This window comes from Diadema setosum, chromosome 16 (genome assembly GCF_964275005.1).
Source record: "Diadema setosum chromosome 16, eeDiaSeto1, whole genome shotgun sequence".
NCBI lineage: Eukaryota > Metazoa > Echinodermata > Echinoidea > Diadematoida > Diadematidae > Diadema > Diadema setosum.
The window spans coordinates 15,014,105-15,040,410 of NC_092700.1; the positions used below are offsets into that span (position 1 = coordinate 15,014,105).

At 37.4% G+C, this 26,306-nt stretch overlaps 1 protein-coding gene across 1 annotated transcript in view; it reads left to right on the top strand.

The window, feature by feature from the left end:
* The first annotated feature begins 698 nt into the window (after window positions 1-698).
* LOC140239406 (adenylyl cyclase-associated protein 1-like) overlaps window positions 699-26,306 on the top strand; it is a 38,481-nt gene continuing 12,873 nt past the window's right edge. The window contains exons 1-6 of the mRNA XM_072319247.1: window positions 699-819; window positions 19,373-19,571; window positions 21,425-21,525; window positions 22,742-22,819; window positions 23,524-23,667; window positions 24,295-24,380. Coding sequence (XP_072175348.1) covers window positions 19,406-19,571; window positions 21,425-21,525; window positions 22,742-22,819; window positions 23,524-23,667; window positions 24,295-24,380 — 575 coding nt within the window. The 5' untranslated portion in view covers window positions 699-819; window positions 19,373-19,405. The remainder of the gene's footprint in view (window positions 820-19,372; window positions 19,572-21,424; window positions 21,526-22,741; window positions 22,820-23,523; window positions 23,668-24,294; window positions 24,381-26,306) is intronic.

Here is a 26,306-nt window from a genome sequence, read left to right on the forward strand (position 1 = left end):
AGATTCAAACACACATCTACAAATCACATGGATGACGCCATCAGCTTAATTTCCACTTTCAGATTTAATCAAAACTAAAACAAAACTTTATGCAACCACGACCATTTAAGCCATTATTTTTTAATCAACTCTCTAGTTTCTAATAATTGCAAATACTGGGTTTGAGTGAAAGTGAAATATAAAGGCATGATTATTTCTAAGGTATTATCTCATTTTCATTCATGTATATTATATAAAGAAACCATCGGGAAAGTATTGATTAAAAAAACAAAAAAACCTCTCAATCACATTCATATACAGGCGTAGGGGCCTATACCCCAATTGGTTTTTGTTTCGTTTTGTTTATTTGTTTGTTTTTGTTTTGTGCCAGTCTTGCGTATGCAACATCAGAATTATACATTATGTTGGGAAAGGCATTTTCATGTGCTTTGAACGATTATTTCATTTTACCAAATATGGTTAAATGTCCACTTCGGCCACGCCTCCTGTAATTCACCGCCTTTCATTGGCCAACAATGACGCCATTCTGTTGGGAAGAAGGTGTCTCAATCAATGAGAAGATAATCATTGACCTCTCTACTGACCCATAATGCTTTCCGACCGCAGTGCAGTTTGCCCATTAAATTTCGCTGAAACTTTGCCGTGTAACACTGCTTCGGGCAGCTTCAATAGACGTTGAGTCAGCGAACTATAAGCTACACACATGCACGTTCCAACTTCCGGGTTAGCACCACTCCCTCTGTGCGTAACTTGGCTGATTTGGCTTTGGAATTTACGGTTTGACGTGAGAAGGCGTACTGTAATATTTTTCTGACCCAGGTAAGCAAAGTGGATGTTTACTAACAATTACATTTATCTAGATAACTTAGGTGGTTCTTTTACACAAGTACGAGTTTGCAGAACTGCGTGAAATCATCTTTCCCACCTCCTAACCACCCGTCTTTGGCTGTCGAATGAGCAGTACGGAATGCTTGGTTGGGGCTGCACCGTCCCCGCACCTCCTCATGTACCGGTCCGTCCGCGAGGATGCCTGCTGCGTTCGCTTGCGGTCTTCCTCACACGGAGCGCGGAGCGGGGAGACGAGTCAAATCTTTCCTTTGTGTGTTGGAAATGATGCCAAGATTGCATCAAATTATGATAGTAGCAATGATGACTTAAGAAGAAAATCTTTCTTAGTGCTTTGCATTGAACAAAAGACTAGAAACAAAAGCTTGGTTCTACTATGCGATTATTTCATGAATATGAATATGAATCAAGGTATTTTTTTTTTTTTACAGTTAGGGGGCCTACAACAAATATGGGCTCAGATTGTTTTGTAACTTGTAGAATTCTCCGTCTGTGACTCATATGGTGGTCCTGGGCTCACTAGGTACTTCATGAAGCATTTTATCAGATCCCGATGAAATCCAATTTTCAAATTCTTTTTCATTTCTTCACTGATTATATTCATTTCTGGTCAGTTTCCCTTTGTTTGCATTTATTTATTTTTTTTTCTTACACACTGTTACCATATCGAAAATAAATCCTCGCATCTAATTGGCTGAGAGCAAATATGTTTGACAAGCAAGTCACAACAGAAATGGTAGTGTGACTGCTTCCCTCTATCTACAGCTTATATACTTTGGCTTTTTTTTTTTTTTTGAATCATTTGATTTTATAGCATTATGTCTAAAAAGACATCATATAGCACTGGATCACAAAAGTATTGAGATGGAGGCATCCTTTACTTCATACCTCTTCATACTCTTAGTACCGGTACTTTGTTTAGGCATGAGGGATACAAAATTTTGCTTTACTTTTGTATGATGTTCCATTACGAAGTCTTGATATTCTAATGGAGTCGAGGGAAATGTTCACTTTATGATGGGGGGGGGGGGGGGGAGGGAGAATCATTCTGCTAAACCTAGAGTTTGGTATACTTGAAGTTTACCCTTAAAGGAGACCTCTGGATCATTCTCAGATTTTTACATTTGAACAACTATAAATTATACTGAGGACAAAGTTTCAGAATTTATGATAATTGGGATGAAAAATCAGAATATTATTGAAATTCATGACAGATTGCAATGAACAAGGATGATGACATGGCAGGGTCACCATAAGAATGCACGAGTTGGGGCTCAAGGAAGCAGAACAAAAGAAGAAGGCATAGGTATAGATTATGTGAACTTGCAAGCAAGTAGTATTGTAATGAAATTACACTGAACATTTCTGGAATATGTGAGCCTCCTATGTCATCATCCTTGTTCAGTGTAGTTTATTTAAGGTTTTTCAAAGTATTGTTTCTCTGCTCAAGAACCACAATAGATTCCACAAATCTATACATGGAGCTGTTGATTTATGTACTTCATAATGTGAAGATATGAAAATTGTCTGGAATGCCCCTTTAAGACGCTATGAAGCATGTACTGTATACACTGATTATTTCATGAGGTTTTTATTTTCGTGAATTTCGCGAGTCGGGTGCTACACGCGTAATTAAAGACACACAAATATATTGACTGTGATCACACTATGAATGTTACGTACGCGTACATACGTTTTCTCTGTTCTGTACAGGACACCACGATCGCTAAGTTTGAAAAACACTCGTGAAATTGTCGGGTGGTTCTGATTCGCGAAAACTTAGACTCGCTAAATATATGGCGTATAGAGTAACAGCCAGAGCAGAGGTTCTCATAGAGATTTCTGTTTATGTGCCCAGGCGCAAGCTTTTTTGTCAGCATTTAGTATTCCATCCAAGCTAGACCTACAAATGTATCTGTTTGTTAAAGTTTGCAAGCCCACTCAGGTGTAGCAATGTGCCTCAGTCCAACAGGAAGGTCAGTGACACAATAGGTATTAGGAAGATTAGGTTATCTCTATTCATTGACGAGAAGTTTCTAGACATTATGGCCCGAATTCACGAAAGTGGTACAAATGAAACCATGGTTTAAACCATGGACAAAAACCATGGAGCGCCCAGTGTCGCATGGAATATTTCGTTACGAAATCTGTCATTTCGTCGATGAAATGATTATTTTGTAACGAAATGACATTTTGTAACTAAATGAACATTTCGTCCACGAAATGATAATTTCGTTAACGAAACTGTCATTTTGTCGACGAAATGACCAATTTCATAGCGAAATATTCCGTGCGACACTTGGCCCTCCATGGTTTTTGTCCATGGTTTAAACCATGGTTTCATTTGTACCGCCTTCGTGAATTCGGGCCAATGTGTCAGTCTGCAGAGAAAACGCTCAATTGAAAAGTAGGCTCTGTCTTATAGCTTTTATATGCTTGATGTTGAAGATGCTCTGAACAAATATTGAACAAAATCAAATGAATTTATGCCTTGCACTCCCTTTACATGACATATGTACTTCCATTCAAATATTATTTCTATATTCTGTCTGTGTTAGTAAAGAGAACTAAACAGAAAATTGTGAATCCAAAACACACATTTACATGTGCATATAATCAAATAAAAACAAATTGTGGCTAGGTTCATCCTGTGAATTTGAGATGTTGAAATATTAAAGTCTAGTATGGTCTTCAAACTTGAGATTGAAGTCACAGAATTTGGGTTCTTTTTTCCCTTGAGTTAATCCCACCTAAAAGGAAAGTCTACTCAAAAAATTAGCTTGTGTAAATCATGAAGAAAGAGAAAACGAGAGGAACAGGGAATACTTTAAAGTTTCAGCATGTTCCATGTTTTTAGTTTTTTTCTTTCATTTTTTTTTGCATGCAGGGGTTGTATAGAAAAAAAAATATTTGCAATAATTGTATTAAGAGTGCATAAAATCTGAAATTTACTGGACCATTGGGAAAACTCAAATTTCTTCAAATAGATGAAATTCTCATGTTGAGTTGTTTTTATTGCAACTGATTGACAAATTTCTTATTTTACTGCACAGAGCACATGAGGATGAGCTCACATGTCATGTGACATTTCAGAATTGCTTAATTTTGTCTCTAATTGATTATGAATAGAAGAATCATAACTTTCTCAGTCTTAACAGAATTTGCTCAAGCATTCACTGTCCAATTTCCTCCTCTATTCTACAAGCTAATTTTCAGGGTTGATTTCCCCATTAACCTGCTGAGGAAGGGATGATTTTGCTATAACACACAACTCCCATACAATGTAGACAACCCGAGTATACCCGGGACTAGTCTTCAACGGGTGAAGGATGGACTTTGTACCCTGATACAATCTATTGAGCAATAGGAATGTCAATGAAAACTAGAGTCTGTACACTTGGTAGATGTTCAAGTTGCTTTTGTGGTCATATCATAGTCGCACATGATTTTGATTGCTTTTTTCCAACCTGGCTCCTTAGGGAAGCTCAACAGGGAAAGCCTGACACTTTGTTTTCTTGTGTTTTGCTTGTTTTATTTGTTTCTCTGTTATCACTTGTTTTGCAAATGCCAAATAGATAATAATAATAATAATAATAATAATAATAATAATAATAATATTAATAATAATAATAATAATATAATAAAACAACAACAACAACAACAACATCTAGTACTAAATTGTCCCTCATTGATCCCTCAGGCTGATACTGAAACCCAGACTAATTATCACAGAGATTTGTTTTCTTAACCACAATAATAGCTATTTCCATATCCCAGATAGAAGGCTGATGATTGCACAATTTTCAGGTTTGTTTTGTTTTGTTTGTTTGTTTGTTTGTTTGTTTGTTTGTTTTTTTTTTGGGGGGGGGGGCATTTTGGTGTATTAACCCGTTGAGGACGAGTCCTGAGTATACTCGGGCAGGTGTCTATGGGAAATATGTGTTGTAGCAAAATCAGTCCATCCTCAATGGGTTAAAGGGGAAATCCAGTCCAAATATAACTTAGTTTGGTAAGAAAGAGTAAAATATTACAAGTTCAATGGGATAAATTTAATCAAAGTCGGATGTAAAATAAGGAAGTTACGATATTTTGAAGTTTCGCTATTTGGGGGGGGGGGAACAGTTCTTGAACAATCAATATGAATATATATGCAAATGACAAAGTGAGCATGTCATTCCCTCACAACATATAGTTTGTACATATCTAAAATTTTGAAATTTCCAGTTTTTCATTTAAACGCAATTATGCCCTAGGCTCAAATCCTCATATCTAACTGTTCACTATATTCTGATGTTATTTAACCAGGAATAACATCAAGTTTCAGACTTCAAGGACAGAAACATTGAATTTTTGTCATTTTCTTTTTTGTACATGATCATTGGAAGATTGTGAGGGTCTGACATGGTTAGCTCACTCATTTGCATATATTTATACCCACTGTACAAGAACTGTTTTGGAGAAATTACCAAAACTTCAAAATTTCATAACTTCCTTATTTTTCATGCAATTACAGTCAAATGTTTACCATTGTACTCGTAAAATTTTACTCTTTTTTTATCAGACTAGCTTATATTTGGACTGGATTTCCTCTTTTATACATTTCCACCACGGCTGTGGGTACATCTGACAGTTGTGCATTAGGTGATGTAAATATTATAGTTAACTGGGTTTTTGAAAGTCAAGGGTCCAATCTGGTCACAGCTCACACAACTTGGGAACAGTGCTTCAAAAGGAGAACAGTTTATCTGTGGACCACTCTAATTTTAGGTAGACACTAGACAGTACATGGGGTCACTGTTCTGTTTGAACCATTGCTTTTCAAGTTATGATGTGTCTGCCTGAAGTTGCTAAGTGTAACACATATCACTTGTTTTATGCCCAGATCTAATGTTTTGTTTTACCCCTAGACAAGTACAAATTGTATGGGATCCCATGAGTCAATGCACAATGTTAGTGAGGTATTCTGCATCATGTCCGGGATAATATGAGCTGAATATGACCGTATTAAAGGTCCTGTTTACCTTTGGGAACAGTGATTTAAAAATTTTTCAAGATATGACTTTTAATGCATGTGTAGGTCTGTTGTAACACAAAACATCCTATCATATAAACATTTCGCGATAAAGCCTAAAATATAGGGAGATATCTGTATTTTTCTCAATAAATCGTAACTGTAGACGGTTTAGTCTTGAAACATTTTCATTATAACTATTGTTCACATATTGTATATTTTACAATACTTAACATCAATTTTACCAATTCAAATTTTCACAGTGGTTGTTTCTTTCCCCAACTCACATTTTATAACTATTTCAAAGAACTAATGCTGGGTTTTTGTTTTACCTGCAAATGGTAAATTATGCCTTTAAGGGCACTTATGAGCATTGAAGAAGAGATTATAATGTGGGTTAACAAACATCTACACATGTCTGCTATTAAAGTTTACCAAACATGTGGTGAATGGTCACTGACATTCACCAACTGGTGTAAAACCAAGGGAAGATACCTCTGAAGTGGTAAAACCAATACAGTGCATCTGGCCTCTTTCCATCCATGCAGCTATCAGGCCAGCGATGCTCAATATTGCCCAAGCACCTTCACTCCTATTTATAAACCCCTCAGCGTGACATGATGTCATCATTTATCACCTTTTCCAGATGGGCAAGCTGGCCTAGAGACTGGTACACAGGGAGGGTTCTGTCTTCTCCTTCTCGGTCAATTGGTTTTTAGTTGCTCACTTTATCCGGTCATTCCCATTTTCTGTCTCTCGCTTTCTCTCGTTCCCTTCCTGCCTCTCGTGTTCCTTTTCCTTTTCTGAAGATGACTGACACTGAACAGTAATTTACAGTATGTGTGAATAGGCCTTAGAATGTGTGTGTTCAAAGGGGGTAAGCTGTGGCACAGGTCATTTTATAATGTGTGTCCTCCCTGCATCTCAGGGTCTATGTCTCTATTTTTTCCCTTGTTTTTTTTTTTAATATATGAATTTGAATATTTATTACCTTTTTTGCATGACAAAGGATTTGGGATTTTCTATTTAACTGCATAGTACCGGTGCTATATTCACCGAAGCAAAATAAAAATTAGAAGGGGGGGGGGGGGGGTGGATGCAGCTGACTCTCCTAAGTTAATAATAATAAACCCCCTGATTTCAAAATAACTCTACTTATTAAAATAGATTTAATAGAGCTCTAAAGACTCAATATACTCAATGATGTTGAAAATGGAAGGAAACACCTATAACAGTGTAGATCTATGCAATCTTTAGAACCAGTGGTCACTGATAGACATCTGAATGGACTAGTGGCAGTAATATTTTTGAACAGAGATATTTTATTCATTCATTCAGCCAAGTTGGAAAGCATAACATGTGCCAATTGTGCATTGCACAGTATTTGAAAGAGCGACTGGCTGTGGGCGTGAGCATTGTCACACCAAACCAGAAAGGTGTTGAGATGATGTCAGTTTCATACTTAGTACAGATGTAGGTAAATGCGATTAGACAGAATCACCAAGATCGTAAATGCACCTTTTCACTCATTTTGAATCGGCATTTTGACATGCTGTTTATATCAAAGTGAGTTGGGACGCAACCATATTTTGCACTTATCACAATTCAAACGCTGATTATGCCCCGAAAAGTTGATCATAAAAATGGGCATTTTGAAACGCTGTATGTAATTTGAGTTGGGACGCAACTGTATTTTGCACTTATCACATTTCAAAACACTGATTATGGCACTGAAAAGTTGAGCATGAAGTTGGTCATTTTGAAATGCTTTTTATATCAAAGTGAGTATGGGCACAACGGCATTTTGCACTTATCACATTTCAAAATGCTGATGATGGCCCCCGAAAGTTGAGCATAAAGGCACCCTTTGACAAGCAGCTTCCAAGTGTCGGAGTGTGAGTAATAGATACAGTGATATCTGAAATCAAATCCTACATGGTTGTTTGTTTATGAGCTGTTTGTATTCTCAATGGAAAATAAGTCAGTCTTCTAATCTCGGACCTCTTATGTGTTTGTGTTGAAAACATACACGTAGAGCTGCATGCAAATATTTTTCCTTCTTCAGTTCACACAAGTCCTTTGAAAGCCCTTTCTATGAAAGCCTTTTTTTATTACATCTACATGTACCATAAATTGCTAAAATCTAGATGGTACAATACTAGAGTTAATACTTATTGCGCATTCATAAGGTTACTTACAGCTTTACATACAATGCATAATTATGACATCAAATTCTGTTGGATAAACTTCTGTTTCTGGACTGTACTGTAGTAAACATACTCATTTTTTAATATAGATAATATTTTTGGTAAGCAATTCACTTTTATAATTCACATATGAAATCGTATATAGCATTTACGTTTGTAAATGTGACAAGAGATTGACATTGCTATGCAGTGTCTTCTCCAAACAGAGTCTGGATTTTCAGACTACAATCGTCTGCGGACACTACCAGCAACAAAGGGCAGAATTCTGCTCAGCTGAAAAAGGAAGTAATGACCTGGATGAGAATGTTTGTTTGTTGCAGCAGGGGTCAAGCTGTCTGCCATGATCTTGCTAGATATGTACTGTGGCTCAACCTTTTCCATAATTACCATAGGCACCAAATTGGCTTTGAATCCAAAGTTCATTCTACAGAACTTTTTCTTCAGAACAACATCTGTAAACTTCCTTGTCAGACCAGTATATTGACAGTCTTAAAGTGACATTAAGTATATTCTGTAATCTATAATCCCTGGTCTCATATTATATGAATCATTTTTTTCTTCAAGATGATGTCTAGCAGTTTGTGAGCAATGACTGTAAGGAGCTTCTATGATAATTTTGACTGTCCTTGTGTTTTGCTGTTAAAAGATAATAAATCCTCAAACAAGATAAAACAAAACAAAGCAGACATTTCAAGTTATCTAGTAGCCCATTGTGTGGTGCCCACAGTGAGCCATAATGAAAGATTTTCTCAATCTCAAATCAGTGTGCAATTTTTCTTGTTTCTTTAGGTATCAAAAGATTACAGAAAAGCAAATTGATAAAATTAAGCAAAAACATAGAAAGATTTTTTTTTTTGTATCACTGAATTATGGTGAAATAGCTTCCTCTTATTCCACCTCTGAGTAGCATTTTCATGTGAATTGTGATGTTTTTTCTTAATTAGGAAATATTCTTCCTCTTTATTTTTTCAGTGCTCTGCTCAACTCAATATACTGCAGGCATTATTGTTTCAATATCTTCCATGCATTCTAAAGCATAAACTTACCTGTTGTGATACTGTACTAACTAGCCATTTTGTTTATGCTCAAAATAGGGCAAACATGGTAGAAGATTTCACCAAATCTCCAAGCATGGAACCCTCTTATTTTTCCCCCTATTTTTATTTATTTATTTTTAAGATGCACCATTGTGTTACATCATATTTTATAAATTTTATATTCACTTAATATTTGAATGTTGTTTTTCTGTTCTAAATTCCAACAAGCTTTAAAAATGTGTAGTGTTCCTTTAAGGTCACAAGGAAGCAAGCAGCCATGACCATCTTTAGTGGAGATGCACATTGTTGGGATGGAGAGCATAGCTGAGGAGAAATCCAGTTATTTGTGCAGTCTTAAAGGGAATGGATGCAGAATCACTTTCATTGTAGATACAGCCTACAGTCATATTTTCATGAAGATCCTTTAGTCTGAGCTACAGTACCTTGTAGAGCATATGAAACTATGCCAACATGATGAATGATAGGTGTGTGTGATTCTGCTTCCAGTTGTGATATTGCAGGTTTCAAATATCATGCCCCATGTGGTTTGCACTTATGGATAATGATGGCAATATATCGTAGATAACTAGTTTTCATCCCTCATGTGCATTGAAGAGATTTTAAGTTTAGCTTCAGTTGCAGACACGGATGTAGAATACCACTGCTGCATTGCTAAATTACAATGTACATTCAAGTTCTAAATCAGTGGTTCTATACACATACATGTAGTGCTTAGTTTTCAAATAAAATTTTTGAAAACTAAGCATTATCCCAGTTTCTTTGCTCATCTTTCCACTAATAAAATAAAATTTTGTTAATTAGCACTCTACCAATAAAAATGAAAATCATAGTGTGATGAATAATCGTTAATACAATACTAATGATACAAAATAATGAAATACAGTACATATACTACAAAAGAAGTTGTTGGAGAGTGCAGACCTCCCCCAAGCAGCTCATTTCTACCCATACATGCATGCTAAAAATCACCCTTATTTCCCAGTGATAAAAAAACATCCTTTCTGTTGTATTTTCTCAAGTGCACATTCAGTGCACATGATATACATGTACACTGTACATACATGTGTATGCACACCTCAAATATGTGCAGTTTGAAATCCTTTGTTTGTTAGCTCTATTTGCCAATAATAATCCTTAAAAAAATTAAAACAAAATATCCTGGATCCAGACAGTTATTTGGATCACTAGCAAAATTTGATCATCTGTTCCATATGTGTCATTATGAACTTTTCCTTGAAGTTTCATCCAAATCCATTCACAACTTTTGGAGTTGAGTTGAGTTGAGTTGAGTTCATTAACAACATACATGTGAATATGATAGCATGATAACATAATAACATAAAATTCCATAGGGTAAGATACAATAACATAAAAATTTTTTATGAGAATACAATGATTTTGTACAAGGTTCCTACAGCTATGCAAGCATATATTTTACATACTTATATTCATCTTACATAAGAATACATGTGGTATAATAGATTTAATTTCGTTGTGATACATTTATCACTGAAAAGGCAAAGAGTATGAATAAGTATGTAATGTAGACATACGCATAGACAAAGGTTCTGAAAAAAAATAGAAAAAAAATAGAAAAACAGAAGATAATATTGTTAAAGGGGGAACCAAAAGTTAGCACAAGTGCTAGTCGAGAATGGTTCTCCCATTATAGCTACATGTATATTTAAGCTGCTTATTGCAAGGTCTACTCTTTTAAAGTAACTGTACTGTAAAAGTACATTAAACTAAACACTGAATATTAGTTATTTTGCAAACAGGAGTACATGTATTAACTAACCGATGCTGGCAGAATCTTAACCTCGAATTGCTACAATGTATGATGTTTATAATAATTTTGATGATAATGATAATAGAATGATACAAAGTGTAGTAATAGTGGTAGTTCGGGTAGTACTTACATGTAGGCGTAGTAGTCGTCCAGAGGTTGTCTGTACTTACCACAGGTAATGGCTTCATTTGAGTCCGTAATTAACATTTCATGCACTGGTAATAAAGTGCAGTGGTATGCTGGGAATAATATCAAATTCTGACTCTGCTACAAAATACACTTTCATGTTAGTGATAAAGTGTTTGCATTTTGATCCTGCTGAGTTTGTGACTGTTTTTTTATATCATTTAAGGAATAATTTCAGTTCATCTTCTGTTCTGACATCATATACACAAAAATATAAAAAGTTATACATGCTATTGTTTGAGCATCCCACAAAGCGATATTATCCCTTTAAGTTATTGCAATGTGATGATATCAATGGGAAAATCCCTTTCTAGATTAGCTGCTAATGACAGATTTCCGACAAAGCACAGTGAATGCTGCATGTATGCTACATAACATTGAACCATCGGACAAGGATTATAATTTATGTGTGATGATATGTCTTTTGCATTAAACAAGAGGTCCAGACCTTTGTGAAGTGAAAATATGATGTCATGTTCTCTGCAGGATAACAAACACAACTTGGAATGGAATTTATGCAAATTGGGGAGCTTACATGTGGGTTGCTGACTAGATGTGTTTGTTTGTGTCATGTTCTGAAAGGTACATTTTATTTTGAAAGTGGATCCTTTTTGGTCTGATGGCATTTTACTATCAATAGGACAATTGTCTGTAGGAAGGAAGGCATACTAATGTATTCTTTATTTGTTTACACTCTGGTGTGCATGATGTACGTTTATAGACAACCACAAACACACAAAACACATGCATTTGTGTGCATACAAAATGTTCACACAAATCTGTCACCGACACAGACTGTTATATGATAATGTATACTGATCTGTCTTTGTGAACCCTTTAGCAGCTAGATGATGAATATTCATTTTTGTACCAAAGAAAACAAAAGTTGTGGTACATATAATACAAAATGTTTTCTGCTTGTTGTGTTTGTTATAGTATTTTTCTACAATTTAGAATTAAGTGTGTTCATAGTCAATTCATTGCCTTTAATCATCCATGATTCCCAGTATAATTCTAAATGGCTGATTAATGTACATGGAAGTATTCTAGAGACATAATCTGCATTCCAAACATACTACATTGCCTCATCGTATTGTCTCCCCAACCATCTGCTGTCTGTATGTGTCTGCCTGTGTTCCATTCCCTTCCTGCCAAGTCATATTGTTTCCACATGTGTGGCCCCTGTGTTGCATGAAGTGGAAATGAAACCAATTTGATTTTATTGTGTCATATTGCCCATTGTGTCTGATCTTGTAGCTATTTTGGGATTGTATATTAACAGACTGGGAATTTTACCCAGGTGAAGATACATAAGGATATACAGTGGACTCCCGTTATAACGAAGTCCTCGGGACCGGCAGTTTTCTTTCGGTATAACGAAATTTCGTTATAACCGAATGAATACACAATAAAAATACATAGAGTTGATAATGTTGCGGCCTTAGATTTTATTTCTTTGTAACCGGAATTTTGTTATAACCGTGTTCGTTATAACGGGAGTGCACTGTATTATAAGTGGAGTAGTACATTGTATGTACAAAATCGTAGGCTTGCTACACATAGAATCAACTGAAAAGTGCAGAGTGAGAAACCAATGTTACTTCTACCTGCTGTACCCCATGATGTGAAAATGAAATCAGCACAATTTTCTTCCCATCATTGTTCATTGTGGCAGATCTGTGGCTGCTGTGGGCCTCTGTGGTAATATACTAGACTGTGAATCCTGGCATGATTTAGAAAAGGGCAATACACATGAATAGTACAGTAGTGTAGCATAGTTTGGATAGTTTTTCCAGCATTGGTATACAGTTAACTGTTGTATATGGGCAAGTTCAGACATCAGTGCAAAAAACAAAACAAAACAAAACAAACAAAAACAAAACAGACAAAAATTTGATGAAGTTAGGACCAATGACCAAGTGTACATATACATGTATACAATGTATGTTCAAAAGAGCTGCTCTCTGGTATGTTTAACACAATACTTTACATGATATCATTATGTAGAATTTTTGTCCCCGCCGAACGAGTTCGAGCAGGGGACTATGAAACGGGCTCCGTACGTGTGTGTGTCCGTGTGTCCGTCCGTCCGTCCGTCTGTGCGTCCGTGTGTGATCAAAATGTTCAATTTGCTACTTCTCTGTCATTTATGAGCCAATTTTGATTCTGTTTGCTTTATATGATAGCACTACATGGGAGCTTTGAAACTTCTACACAGAATTTCAGTTGTGACCTTTGACCTTGACCTTTGACCTACATGGACCTTGTATATTGTACATTTTGCTTCAAAATGCTACTCCTTCGCCATTTCTAACCCGATTTCGATTCTGTTTGCTTTATGTGATGGCACTAGGTGAGGGCTTCAAAAATTCTACACAAACTTTTGACCTTTGACTTCTTTGACCTTTGACCTTGATTTTTGACCTATATTGTACATTGGCTACAAAATGCTACTCCTTCGCCATTTCTAACCCGATTTCGATTCCGTTTGCTTCATGTGATGGCACTAGGTGAGGGCTTCAAAACCTCTACACAGAATTTTGACCTTTGACTTCTTTGACCTTTGACCTTGATTTTTGACCTGCATTGTACATTTTGCTACAAAATGCTACTCCTTTGCCCTTTCTAACCCAATTTCACTTCCGTTTGCTTCATGTGATGGCACTAGATGAGGGCTTCAGAACTTCTACACAGAATTTTGACCCTTGACTTCTTTGACCTTTGACCTTGATTTTTGACCTATATTGTACATTGGCTACAAAATGCTACTCCTTTGCCATTTCTAACCCGATTTCGATTCCATTTTCTTTATGTGATGGCACTAGGTGAGGGCTTCAAAACTTCTACACAGAATTTTGACCTTTGACTTCTTTGACCTTTGACCGTGATTTTTGACCTATATTGTACCTTGGCTACAAAGTGCTACTCCTTCTGCATTTCTAACCCGATTTTGATTCCGTTTGCTTTTTGTGATGGCACTAGGTGAGGGCTTCAAAACTTCTACACAGAATTTTGACCTTTGACTTCTTTGACCTTTGACCTTGATTTTTTACCGATATTGTACATTTTGCTACTAAATGCTACTTCCAGCGGGGACATATTTTACGCACCGCGTAATTTCTACTTTTCCTTGTTTATTTATCCTTGAGATTAGATAGAAACTGTCTTCTTGTCTTTTGTAAAATGTGCTTTTTTAATAGTACTTTTTAATTATATTTTGATCTGAGTGTGTTTCATTTTGATTTTGTTTGATAATTGATAGGGCTGCCCAAAACACCAAACGCTCTTTTTCTCTGTTCTGGCCTATGGAATAACTTTGTTGTATCTTTATTTTCTGATCATTCTGTACATTTGTTGTACCTTGTATAAGCTTTCATTCAAAAAAAGATATAGATATTTTTATATATTTTCTCAATACAGCTTTTTAGGTCTTCCAATTAGCATTTGTGACCCACTACAACAAAAATATCCGAAAGTCGGGGAGGACAATTTTCTGAAAATGACATTAAATTATTCCTATGCTCTTCTACTTTAATTTCATATCTATAGCACAACTCATAAAAGTGCTCAGTTGTGGAGATAGCGATGATTTTATGAGCGCCTGTCAAGTGGTTGAGGAAATCAGAGTTTCGAGAAAAACGCCTTCAAAGTTTTCCTTCCGATGCTGTCATAATCAAGGGGAGACGAGACAATTTTTACCACATTGACCTCCGCGATGTTCATTCAAGCGTAGCACCAGCGGTCTATGCACGACTAATCAGTAATCTGGATGCCACACACTGACCAATAAGATCACTCCCTCTTTGCTAGGGGCGGAGTCTAGCAGCGGCACTAAATCCAAATCTTCAGACATGTTTCTGTTACGTTGAAAGTCGGAAAATCATGGCCCAAAAAAATGCTAATTTCTTGCCTTTTCTTTGATCATTTAGCTTCGAAAGTTTGGCAGATGATAGACTTTAGATGATAAACATTAGACTACAAAATTACACTGAAAACAGAAATCCGATTGTTTTAACCAATTTTGATGATTTGACTTCAAACTCGATTTTCTCGGCTCAGCCGTCAGCGACTTTAGGATCCTTTTGTTGTAGCGGGTCACATTTGATCACTGATGGCCATCTCTCTTGACTACCACTGAACCACTCATGGCGACCTCTCTTGACAACCACTGAGCCACCCATTGCCACCTCTTGACAACCAATGAACCACTCATGGCCACCTCTTAACAACCACTGAACCACCCATGGCCACCTCTCTTGATAACCACTGAACCACTCATGGCGACCTCTCTTGGCAACCATGAACCACCCATGGCCACCTCTCTTCACAACCACTGAGCCACCCATGGCAACCTCCCTTTACAACCACTGAACCACCCATGGCAACATCTTGACAGCCACTGACCCACCCATGGCCACATCTTGACAACCAATGAACCACTCGTGGCCACCTCTCTCAACAACCACTGAACTACCCATGGGCACCTCTCTCAGCAACCACTGAACTACCCATGGGCACCTCTCTTGACAACCACTGAACCACCTGTATCTGCACATTCCTGCTCATGTGTGTTGTATGTTTTGTGCCTGGTTCATTTCGACCTGCTCTACAATTTAATTTCAAAATACACATCATCACTTTGTCTACTTAAACTCATGTCAATTAGTGTTGAATGGAATGCTCTCTTCAGTACTGGTATGACATGAGGTATGAAACTCATGGGACCTAAATGGTTAATCTGCATTAGATACCAAGTACTTTAAAAACCTGTGCTAGAAAAATGAAATATACAACTGAAACAGACTGCTAGAGGTATTGCTGAATGAAATTATGGCTCATGTTCATCAAGCAACATTCATAGAAAATGTACAAAACTGTTGTAAATTTAGTCCACGAACTAAAACTGTGAAATGTGTACATCATGAATTCAGCATGTCTCATTGTGCATTCATTTTAGGTACTGATATCTGTTAGTAAACTGGATATAATTTACACAGCTAAATTTTGCATGATCTATGGACTAGATTTCAGTATATGACATGGGGCTGGTATGGTTGCAGTCAATTTAGATTTGCCTACAAAATTCTTCCCCCACAAATGTTCTTTTATTTTCAAATAAAGGATGAAGTGATGATCATTTCTTTAATCTTGATTGAGGCATGTTTGATGTCAGTGTTTGGATTACTTTGCGTGGTATGTGAAGAGTAGGTTTTAGTGTGCAAATGAGTAAAAATGAAAGAGTCACAGTGCAAATTGGTGCTTCCTGATTAGAATGCACTGTCATTAGATCTCATTAATAAAGGAAAAAAAAACAAAACAAAAAACAAACTTGTGTTACTCATGTGCAGATGAGCTTCAAAGAGAGTACTCAGTGACATACATAAACTTTGTAGAAAAAAAAAAACAACACACAAGCCATGCACTGCTTATTACCAAAAATGTGATTTCAGGACAAAATTTGTATATCACCATGTAGAAGAAAGCTGAAGCACATGTGGACTTGAACTTTGGCCTTGTTTGATTTTGATCTAGTTTTGAACTGTTCAGTAACATGTGTACATGTACAGTACCGACACTAGAATCATTTCCAGACACAGAACTGCAGTACAGAAGCGATGTAGCATGAAGACATGGCTACTGAACATGATACCTGTTATCAGGTTTCTCCCTTGGAATTCAAAAACCCAAGCCATACTGATTTCTATTCTCCTTAAAAGGTGCATTCACATCACAATTTTTGTAATATTAAATACTATGGTACAATGTTATTTGTTGGCATCATTCTCACTGGTGAAATGTACGATGGTAATAGATACTGTGATAATTTGTGTACTTTGTACCATTCTCATGAAATACCATGGTATTTCTGGTATTAGCATTGCACGTGTGCATACGATCTCCAACAGGAAAAGACACAAAACGTGTTAGGTCATTTAAAAAATGTGCTGCTGTATGTTGGTAGTATTATGTGACACGATTCACACTCAGATATTGCATGCATTATATTTTCACACAAAGTTTGAATTTTTTTATACTGAATAGCATGGTATTTTTTAAAATGTATTCTAAAGTGTGTTTGCATTCACATTTAATACAAAATATTGTACAAAGTACTGCCGTATTTCAAGTAAGACAGTATCTCACTGTCAATCTGAATGCTCATGATATGGCAGCAAGTTTTTTTTCTTTAGACTCTGTGAGAGACATTGCATGGGTACTTCAAAAGACTTGATTTTAGTCATCGGTTTCCTGTGGCATGCAATTAGGAGTAGGGCCTGCAGTGTTCCTAAGTATCTGTATTACAGATCAAAATAGTAGCTTCTCTCTGGTATAAAGTCACTTGGTGATCACATCAGTTTTTTGTGTGTGTAGCCTACTGTAATGGTATTTAGTCAGACTCCAACTACCCATGGCCCTACACAGGTACTGTAGAAGTAGAAATTTTCGCGGTGTTGAGATTTTTCGCGCGTTTCGCGCAACCAGAAACTAGTGCGAAAATAAAAGCATGCAAATATTTTTGCATGCTATACTGTATGTTCCAGTGGTTGATGTCTTGATTCCACGGAATTAAAAACATGAGAAACTCTTCACACCCGGCCAAGCGTGAAAAATTAGTAGCGCGAAAATATCCACTTTTACAGTACATTGTAGGAAGTGATTTTATTTTTCCCCCTCCACTAAATGCATTATCTTCATGCTATACAATGCAGCATGGTTAGTTTCTGTCATTTCTTTTCATTGAGAAAAAGTACCGTGGTAGTTACACTTTGGTACAAGAGTTTCAGGTAGAAAACAATCCTCCTTGAGCATGCACCTACTCAAGTATGCTTTGTTTAGTTTTATTTGCATGCTCTTCACATTGCAGGAGCTCTTGTGTTCAAATCACTACAAAACAGCGAGGATGGTACAGTGCACTCCCGTTATAACGAAATGCGCGGGACCGTCAGTTTTCTTTCGTTATAACGAAATTTCGTTATAACCGAACAAATACAATACATAACGAAAACAAGGAACCACGTATATTATGTTTGCTGAATACTCATCATACACTGCAAAGCTATGTGAAATGTGATGGGATAACTGTATTACAATAATAAACGCAAATTCCCCTCAGAAACTGCATACATGTGTGACACAAGGAGCGAACACGCAGTGGTGTGAAGCGTTCACCCATGCAGAGAAGCTATAAATGCTTGTTCCGCTACGTATTTTCGAAAGCAATTCGCATTTCGTTATAACAGAGCACATTTCTTTTGTTTTTCTTTGTCTGTGGCGCTCGTTAAAGACTTCGTTATAACGGAAATTTCGCTATAACCGTGTTCGTTATAAGCGAATTTTGTACCATAGACTTTAATGGTGATAATTTTGGGACCAGAAGATTTACTTCGTTATAACGAAATTTCGTTATAACCGTGTTCGTTGTAACGGGAGTGCACTGTATCAATGTACAGTAATATCGGTCTGCTGTAGCCGAGATACTTGTAGGCACTCATAGGTTGGGCATTTGGTATCTATGTAACATTGGTGTGCTGTGTATGTGTAGGGTAGGTTAGGCATTTAATATTGACACTTGATGCCATCTTCAGACCTGGTTTCTTGGAACTGAGAAAGGTTTCAGTGGAGGACTGTTTCCTCCTAGACTACTGGGAGCAGTAGCTAGATATTCGTTTCGCCATTAAATCTCTGTGATGGTACCATACAATGTAATCTAACCATCAAGGTAGATTTCATTAATTTCTCTGAAATTTGACTAAAGATGGGAAGTTTTGAAATTCTACAGTCTCACATTTTTCAATTTTTCCATTTGTGCACCAGATCAATGGCAAGGAAATCCATGTTATTAAAAGTGTGGTTGTGATGTCTTGGGCTCACAAGTTTTCACGAGTTGCCTCTAACATTTAATGCACATAGTGTAGACAAGATTTTTAGTGAGCATTTTAATTTTGCGAAACTCGGCTCTCGCGAAATTCGCGAAATTAGAATGCACGCGAACATTCCTCGTTTGACAGTATAATCATGATACCTTGTTCATCCCTGTGGCTACCATTTAAAACCTGTGTGAATGATGTCAATAGCATTGCTGGCTGGTTCAAGTGTGCATCACAAATTTTAAAAGGCTTGCATGCTATGAATATAAGGTAGTGTGACATCACTCTGTGTACAATGAGGGTTGAATATCAAACAGAAATTTGGGTGTTACCAAGCCCCCGAATAATTTTTTTTTTTTTTTTCACACTTGTATTTTAGTATGACTTTGTTGTTTTGAATTTTGAAGCCTACCCTCAGACCCCTCCAAAAGTCTTCCAAGATGGCGTCGGAAGCTCTGAACATGGTGAAGCAACTGAAGGAAGCGTCGCAGAAACTGCGGACGGTCGCCAACGACGTGGCCAAGACAGACGTGACCAAGGAGTTTGCCGACGCCATGGACGAGATCCTGTCGATCCTGAATTCCGTCAACACAGACCTGTGTGTTGGTAAGTACTTCCCTGGCCTAATGGTGGCGTTCTGTGCTACATGTGTACGCCGCTGTTGGCCGCCATAGAAGTGCAGTGGTTATGTTGGTTCTGTGCCATGGTGTCCAGCAAAGCACTATGTACGGAGCTGCAATGCATGATGAGTACCACCCTGGACATTGTATCCTATGTTTCAAGTACTGGTAATGTTTGTCGGGAAGTAACTTGACAATGTACCACAAGGGAAGTAGAGATGTGTAACATGATCACGCAGCATAACGAGTTCACTTGATGTCCTAGTCCTTTTAAATAACCCTACATCTTTCAGTTTGCCAAATAGATGAGGAAGTCTGAATGAGTTTGATAGGCTTGCAGCTTGCACAGCCAAATTCATGTCACAAATGTCGGTTTGCAATTGAAGAGCTTTTTATCAAAGCTTTATTAATGTGAATAGTTTTCTCCTGTCACCCATCTTTTATTTGTCATCTAGGTGTATTGATGAGAAGAATTGTTGCGAGAATGCTATAACAATGTTTGGTTTTTCTGTGACACTGCATTCAACGTCAACACATATTTGAGCAGACACAGTGTGTTCATACAAGCAGCGTGTCAAGAGTGCTATTAGAGGAAAACCATTCTATATAAGATTAATTTCACTCATAAAACCTGGAACCTATTCTGTAAAGCAATTTGCAACAAGTGCAACATGCAGCAGTTTGCTGTCAGCTGGCAGGGAGCCAGTCTGCAGCAAGTATATTTAGTTCTTGCCACATTAATTACGTACTGCAATTATTGTCCCTGCTAAAGTTGTGCCATTATTTGCAGAGAGTATTGGGAAATGGCCCCTGGGGGCTGGCCCTAGTCACTGTCAATCACATGATAACCACAGGGAGAGTAGTTGGCTGCCTAGTCACACTAGTCTTGCTCCAGGGACGTATTCGATAGGAAGTCTGCCTGCCTTAGCAGCCATACAGGAAATCAGATGCTGAGACAACGAATCATTGGGTTCTGGCACTCTTGCCTGGTGGAAGAAAGTTTCAGTGCCTGAGGGCTTTATTTATAGCCACAGTGTAGCTTTGGTTTGAACAAGAAGACAATGTGTTGGCTGGGACCAACTTTTGAAGTTTTGTTTTGAGTGATCACAAACTTATCATTTCCTTTGTCTGGTTTGGTTGCTTTCTCAGGCATAATAAGTGGAGAAAAGGACATTGAAACTATGAACATTGCAATGAGATTTGCACCTTTGAATTCTAGCCAAATCATTATCGTGTGTTGATACTTTGAGCAAGATGGGAATGCCTTGTGATATATGTCACAGTTGTCTGTTTGCACGAAAGAAGTGGCTTTTTTTTAATGACATACACATGTAAGTGGTTAGAAGATTTATATAATCCTTAAAACAAAATGGATGGAATATCTTATTTTGTTCGTTGCTTTGATTTTCTCATGAATAAGCTTGCAATGTTGGGAATGTAATGGGCAAATCATGCCTTGTGACAAGGGAGTGTCTAACCATACAATGTATTCTCGAATTAAATTTGCCTCCAGTCATCTCTGAAATAGGATATAGATGTACTTTATTGTTTTGTTGCTGGTCATTTTCTTCATGTCAAATTATACTCTTGCTATGTATTTTCTTCATTATATCATCAGTTGTAACTCTGATGAGTGATATGAGCATTCAAAAATTTGGAAAAGAATGATAGAAAGGGAACACTTCTCACTAATTTTCATAAGTGAATCCTCTTAAAATCAGATTATAGTCTGATCAGTCTTTTTTGTGTGTCCTTTGAATATGTATCCTATTAATTTAAAAAAAAAAACACAAGGTCTACAAAGATTTTCTTATTCAAATATATCCCCACTGCCCTCAGGATCATCTGCATTCGTGCAGGACTATGACATCCTCGTGACGGGACCAGTAGCACATTTCATCGCCGTTAGCAACCAGATCGGAGGAGAAATTGCAGAGCAGGTTAGGACACGTTGTTTTCGCGCGCACCTTAAAAATGTGCTTGGCATATTCCCACACCCAATAACTATTTCATTGTCAGTGATGGTGGGACCATGTTCTGCCCCCCAGAGCAACTTGGAAAGAGAAACAAGGCAGGCAGTCAATAAAGACATGCTTCTGTTTGCCTCTTGTTGAAATGCTTGTAGAACATCACACTCCTCATGTTGAATAATTAATGTTACCGATAGCGTTAGTGTGTGTTTTTATTGAAAATGAGACAATTGCCTACAGGTGCTAGGTAATTTTCCTTGTCCAAAGGTATCAAATTCTGGTTTGGAAAACCACATAGTTAGCATACATCCTGCAAACTGTTATTTTCATGCCAATCATGGCCATTACCGTGACACACTATTTTGTCCTTTTGAATGACAGGTCTCACATGTAATATACTTTCTTCTTTTTTTCTCTCTCTCGTTTTGGAAATTTTGCTGGAGAGAGGTCTCTTATTCTATTTTATCAGCCATCCACTAGGATTTTTCAGTTTGTATGAAAACCGATAACATTGTGATCAGATTTCTGTTAAAATTTGGACAGACTGATGACATTACAGTTTAAACTTTGTCATATTGAGTTTTACATATTACATAATTCATTGATCTGTATTTCAGGTCAATTTTAGGAAAACTTTACCTGAAAATATGTTTTAATGTTTGAAAAATTTTAACTGTTGTACAGACCTGTATGTAATTTGAATGAAGCATCTTTTGTTTCTTTGTTTTTTACTCTGTACGTATATGAAAGTCACTTGAACATGGCTTGGAGTTAAATCTTCACACACACACACACACACTCACACAAAACCCCACAAAGAAATACACATGCACAGACACACACTTCACTTCTTTTTCAATGGTATAATTTACAAAAATGTGTTATTTCTTTTGAAATGATATGAGGACAATAAGCTGAAGTGGAATTTCTATGCAACATTTATACAGAAATGTTTGCATCATTTGGACACAATAAAAGTATAAAGTAACTCCTTCTGTGATGAAATATGTTTCCTTCCCTATAAAAAATATTACCTTCCTTCCACACACAGACAAACACACACATGCAAGCACATGCATTCAAACATTCAAAGTGACCTTTGAAAAAACATCAACCTTCCCTTACCATGTGACGAGTCCCATTGACTATTGACTGTCCTGACGTCTCCTGGTTTGTCTTCCCACAGGCGGCCATCTTCAATCAGGCTTTCCAGGCCCAGAGGGCCTTCATCTCTCTGGTCGCTGAGTGCAAACAGCCCCCTCAGGTGAGCTAACTCTGCCAGCTTACTTTAGAGGTCCTACACCTGCATAAAGTCCCCCATAGACACACATGTCAGACTCCTCCCCCCTCCCCCCCCCAAAAAAAAAAAAACAAACAAACAAACAAACAAAAAAAACAAAAAAAAAACCACCAAAAAACACAAACCCAAAAAACAAACAAACAAAAAACCATGCAGCAAACAAATTCTGCAAAGTAATCAAATGATTTGATGTCTTTTTTGCTTCATATTGAAGTAACTAGTAACTTCTAGTTTTAACTTTAGCCCTGAAATTTTAAAAGGGGGGGGGGGGAGGCCTCTGTTTTAACTTTGGTTGAATATCTCCAAATGAGAGACCAATGTTTTACCCCTTCAGATTTTTTTTAATGTTACTTGAATCTTTGTTTAACCACTGTAATCCCCCTTTTTCTTCAGTAGTGAAATGAGTTCAGGCTCCAAATAGTCAACTTTGTATCATAGGCAACTGTGTTTAAATCTACGAGATTTTAAAACAGTTTTCACAACAGAAAAAAATGAGCAGTTTGAACTAAAGTGCTTTAGCCAATAGCGAAAGGAATTAGTATCCAGGAAGTCTTCCTATGTATGATCTAGCCTCTATGCTTTGAAAATTTGTTCATTTCGTGAATAAGTGCATGAGGATACAGGTGCCTTAATTTGTAAATGTACCAAATTTCTCCCTGTCTTATTAGGATGTCCTGCAAAAGCTTCTCCAGCCAACGTCGGAGAAGTTGAATGAGGTCCAGCAGTACCGTGAGGCGAGGCGAGCGTCAAAGATGTTCAACCACCTGTCTGCGCTCAGCGAGGCCGTGCCCATGCTGGGCTGGGTTACTGTGGTCAGTATGACTTAAGAATGGACAGAGGTTACATTAATTATGCTTTTGTCTTTTTTTTGTTTTTCTTTTTTAATCCAGAGTTAAAGGAAGATATTAACACTGGGTATTCTGGACAAGAAACTTACATACATTTTGTATTACTTGAGAATGTACTAGAAACTTTTGATGCTAATGTGTGCTTTTCTACCACTACTATGTTATTAAAGAAAGCATTGTATGCAGCATGCAGTTGCTGTATAAGTTTTACACAAAATATCTGATTGTATGGAGGATAATTTCATCATGTAGATCTGACATACCCATAAGACAGATGCCGATTCTTCATGAATTCATTTTCTTAATGTGTGTGTGCATGCTGCGAGAAAGTCCATTTCCCTGGTGTTGATATTGCAATGATCATTCCCCATAAATATTGTAAAATGCTTCACTCGTTTTTTGTGGTGCATATGTATGAAGTTAACCCATTGAGGACGGGCTGATTTTGCTTCACCATGCATTTCCCATAAACATGAAAAAAGGCTATCACTCCCATAAACATGTGCCCGAGTATACTCGGGACTTGTCCTCAACAGGTTAACCTGGCATGGCAGTGTGCTAATCATGTGTCCTTGACATTCCTTTTTCCAGGCCCCAAAGCCCGCCCCATATGTGAAGGAGATGATCGGATCTGCCCAGTTCTACACCAACAGGGTTCTCAAGGATTACAAGGAAAAGTGAGTTGGCTGTTTCCTCTCCTCCCCCACCTCAGTTGGCCAAGAGTTTTGAAAGACTCCTGTCTTCATCATATCAAAGCCATAATGAATATACTGCAAAACCAGATTTTTCTTTTAAAAGAAATTTCACAAAAATAAGGTGCATGTAAACGTTCTTGACTACACTATTCATTGAATGCCACTGTGGCATTTCACACAAAAATCATGCTGTGAAAAAGGCTATCACTCCAGTTCACTAAAAAAAATCCATGCTGCAAATATTTCTGGTGTTACAATAGCTACCTCTAAGTACTGAAAATTATGATTCTCCTTATTCTCCCATCTCACTAGATGGCCATTCCGCTACGATACTCAAAAATTGACAAAGCGCGGCATATCGTGTCTTGATTGCTTCAAATCTTTTCCATTGTATCTTGAGTGTTTCACAAAAACAGGTCAACAGTCAAATTCAAAATCTACAATAACTGGAAAAGTGTTATTCTTAGGGAACATAAACAAATAGAGAATGGTCATGAGTGTGATGGAACAGGACTCCTCGTGAGGTGAAATCAAGTTCCACTGCATGAGTAAAGACCAATTACTATTTGTCTTATGCAACACCTCGGATGTCAACGGATGTTGTCCACACAGATTCTTGAATTTAGTATGTAGTAGTAAATGGCAACCACATTTTTACCTCCGCCAAGGGAGGAGGTAATCTGTTTTCATTACCGTTGGTATGTTTGTTTGTGTGTTACATGTAGTTAGTTTGTCCATGTGCAAAATAACTCAAGAAGTAGTTCACAGATTTGGATGAAACTTGCAGGAAAGGTTTAGAATGATACAAGTAACAGATAATTTAATTTTGATAGTGATCCGAGAATTTCTGATATTTTGGCAGGTAGGGTCAATGAACTTGGGAGTTCAGGCTGCGCATATTTGAGGTTTGCATGCACGCACTAAAGTGCGTGCTCTAGTTTCTGCTAGGGCAAGGTGCGCCGTGCAGCTGAGGGTTTATGACGTAACAAAGGCTTCTATATTGGGAAATCGGGCGACTTTCAGCACACAATGCTGTAAGTACGTATGGACGGAAATCACTGATATCTCTATGGAAGATCAAGATCAGTGGTGGAAATGAGCTGCATGCTTGGCGGAGGTCTGCACTCTCAGAGTGCTTCTCTAGTTTTTTTTTTTTGTGGAAGGATGTACATTGTGTCATGGTTTTACAATGTACAATGTACATTGTATTGTGGCACAAAGTTGTGAGTGAAGGGGATTTATTAAAGTTGTTGACAGTATCTACATAGGAAAAAGACGGACTGAAAGCATGCATGTTTGTAACTGATTTAGTGCGCATGGCAAGAGTATGTTTATTGTGCCGTGCAGTGATGCAATAGCTATGAGTTGATCGTAATTCCAACATGGGAGTCAATGGAAATTGGTGATGTCAGCTGTGCATTATCGAAAATCGCTCGGCAAACATTGCACGGCTTAGCAGTGACAGCCTGCAATGGTACTTTTAATGGCATGTCACATGATGAGCATGTACTGACATGGAATGTGCTCCCAACCAGTATCCTGGCTTCCACATCAATAGAAGCCTTTAAGGGTGCACTCACATCACTCAACCGATAAAATGCTGTGGCCTTTTTTACTTGCACCGTGTATTACAAGCACAGTCTGCCTGCACTGCACGGGACACTCACTGGTCCCCTCGATGCTACATTCAGAGTGATAGATCCTGTCGAGTTCTGAAGTACAGTAGAAGTAGAAGAAGAAGTAGAAGTAGAAGCAGAAGTAGAAGTAGAAGTAGAAGTAGAAGTAGAAGTAGAAGTAGAAGTAGAAGTAGAAGTTGTAGAAGTAGAAGCAGAAGCAGAAGCAATCAACCAACTGAATAGCTAGAATCTTTCTAAGTGTGTTGTGTAATGGTTTGTTTTGTTCCTTCCA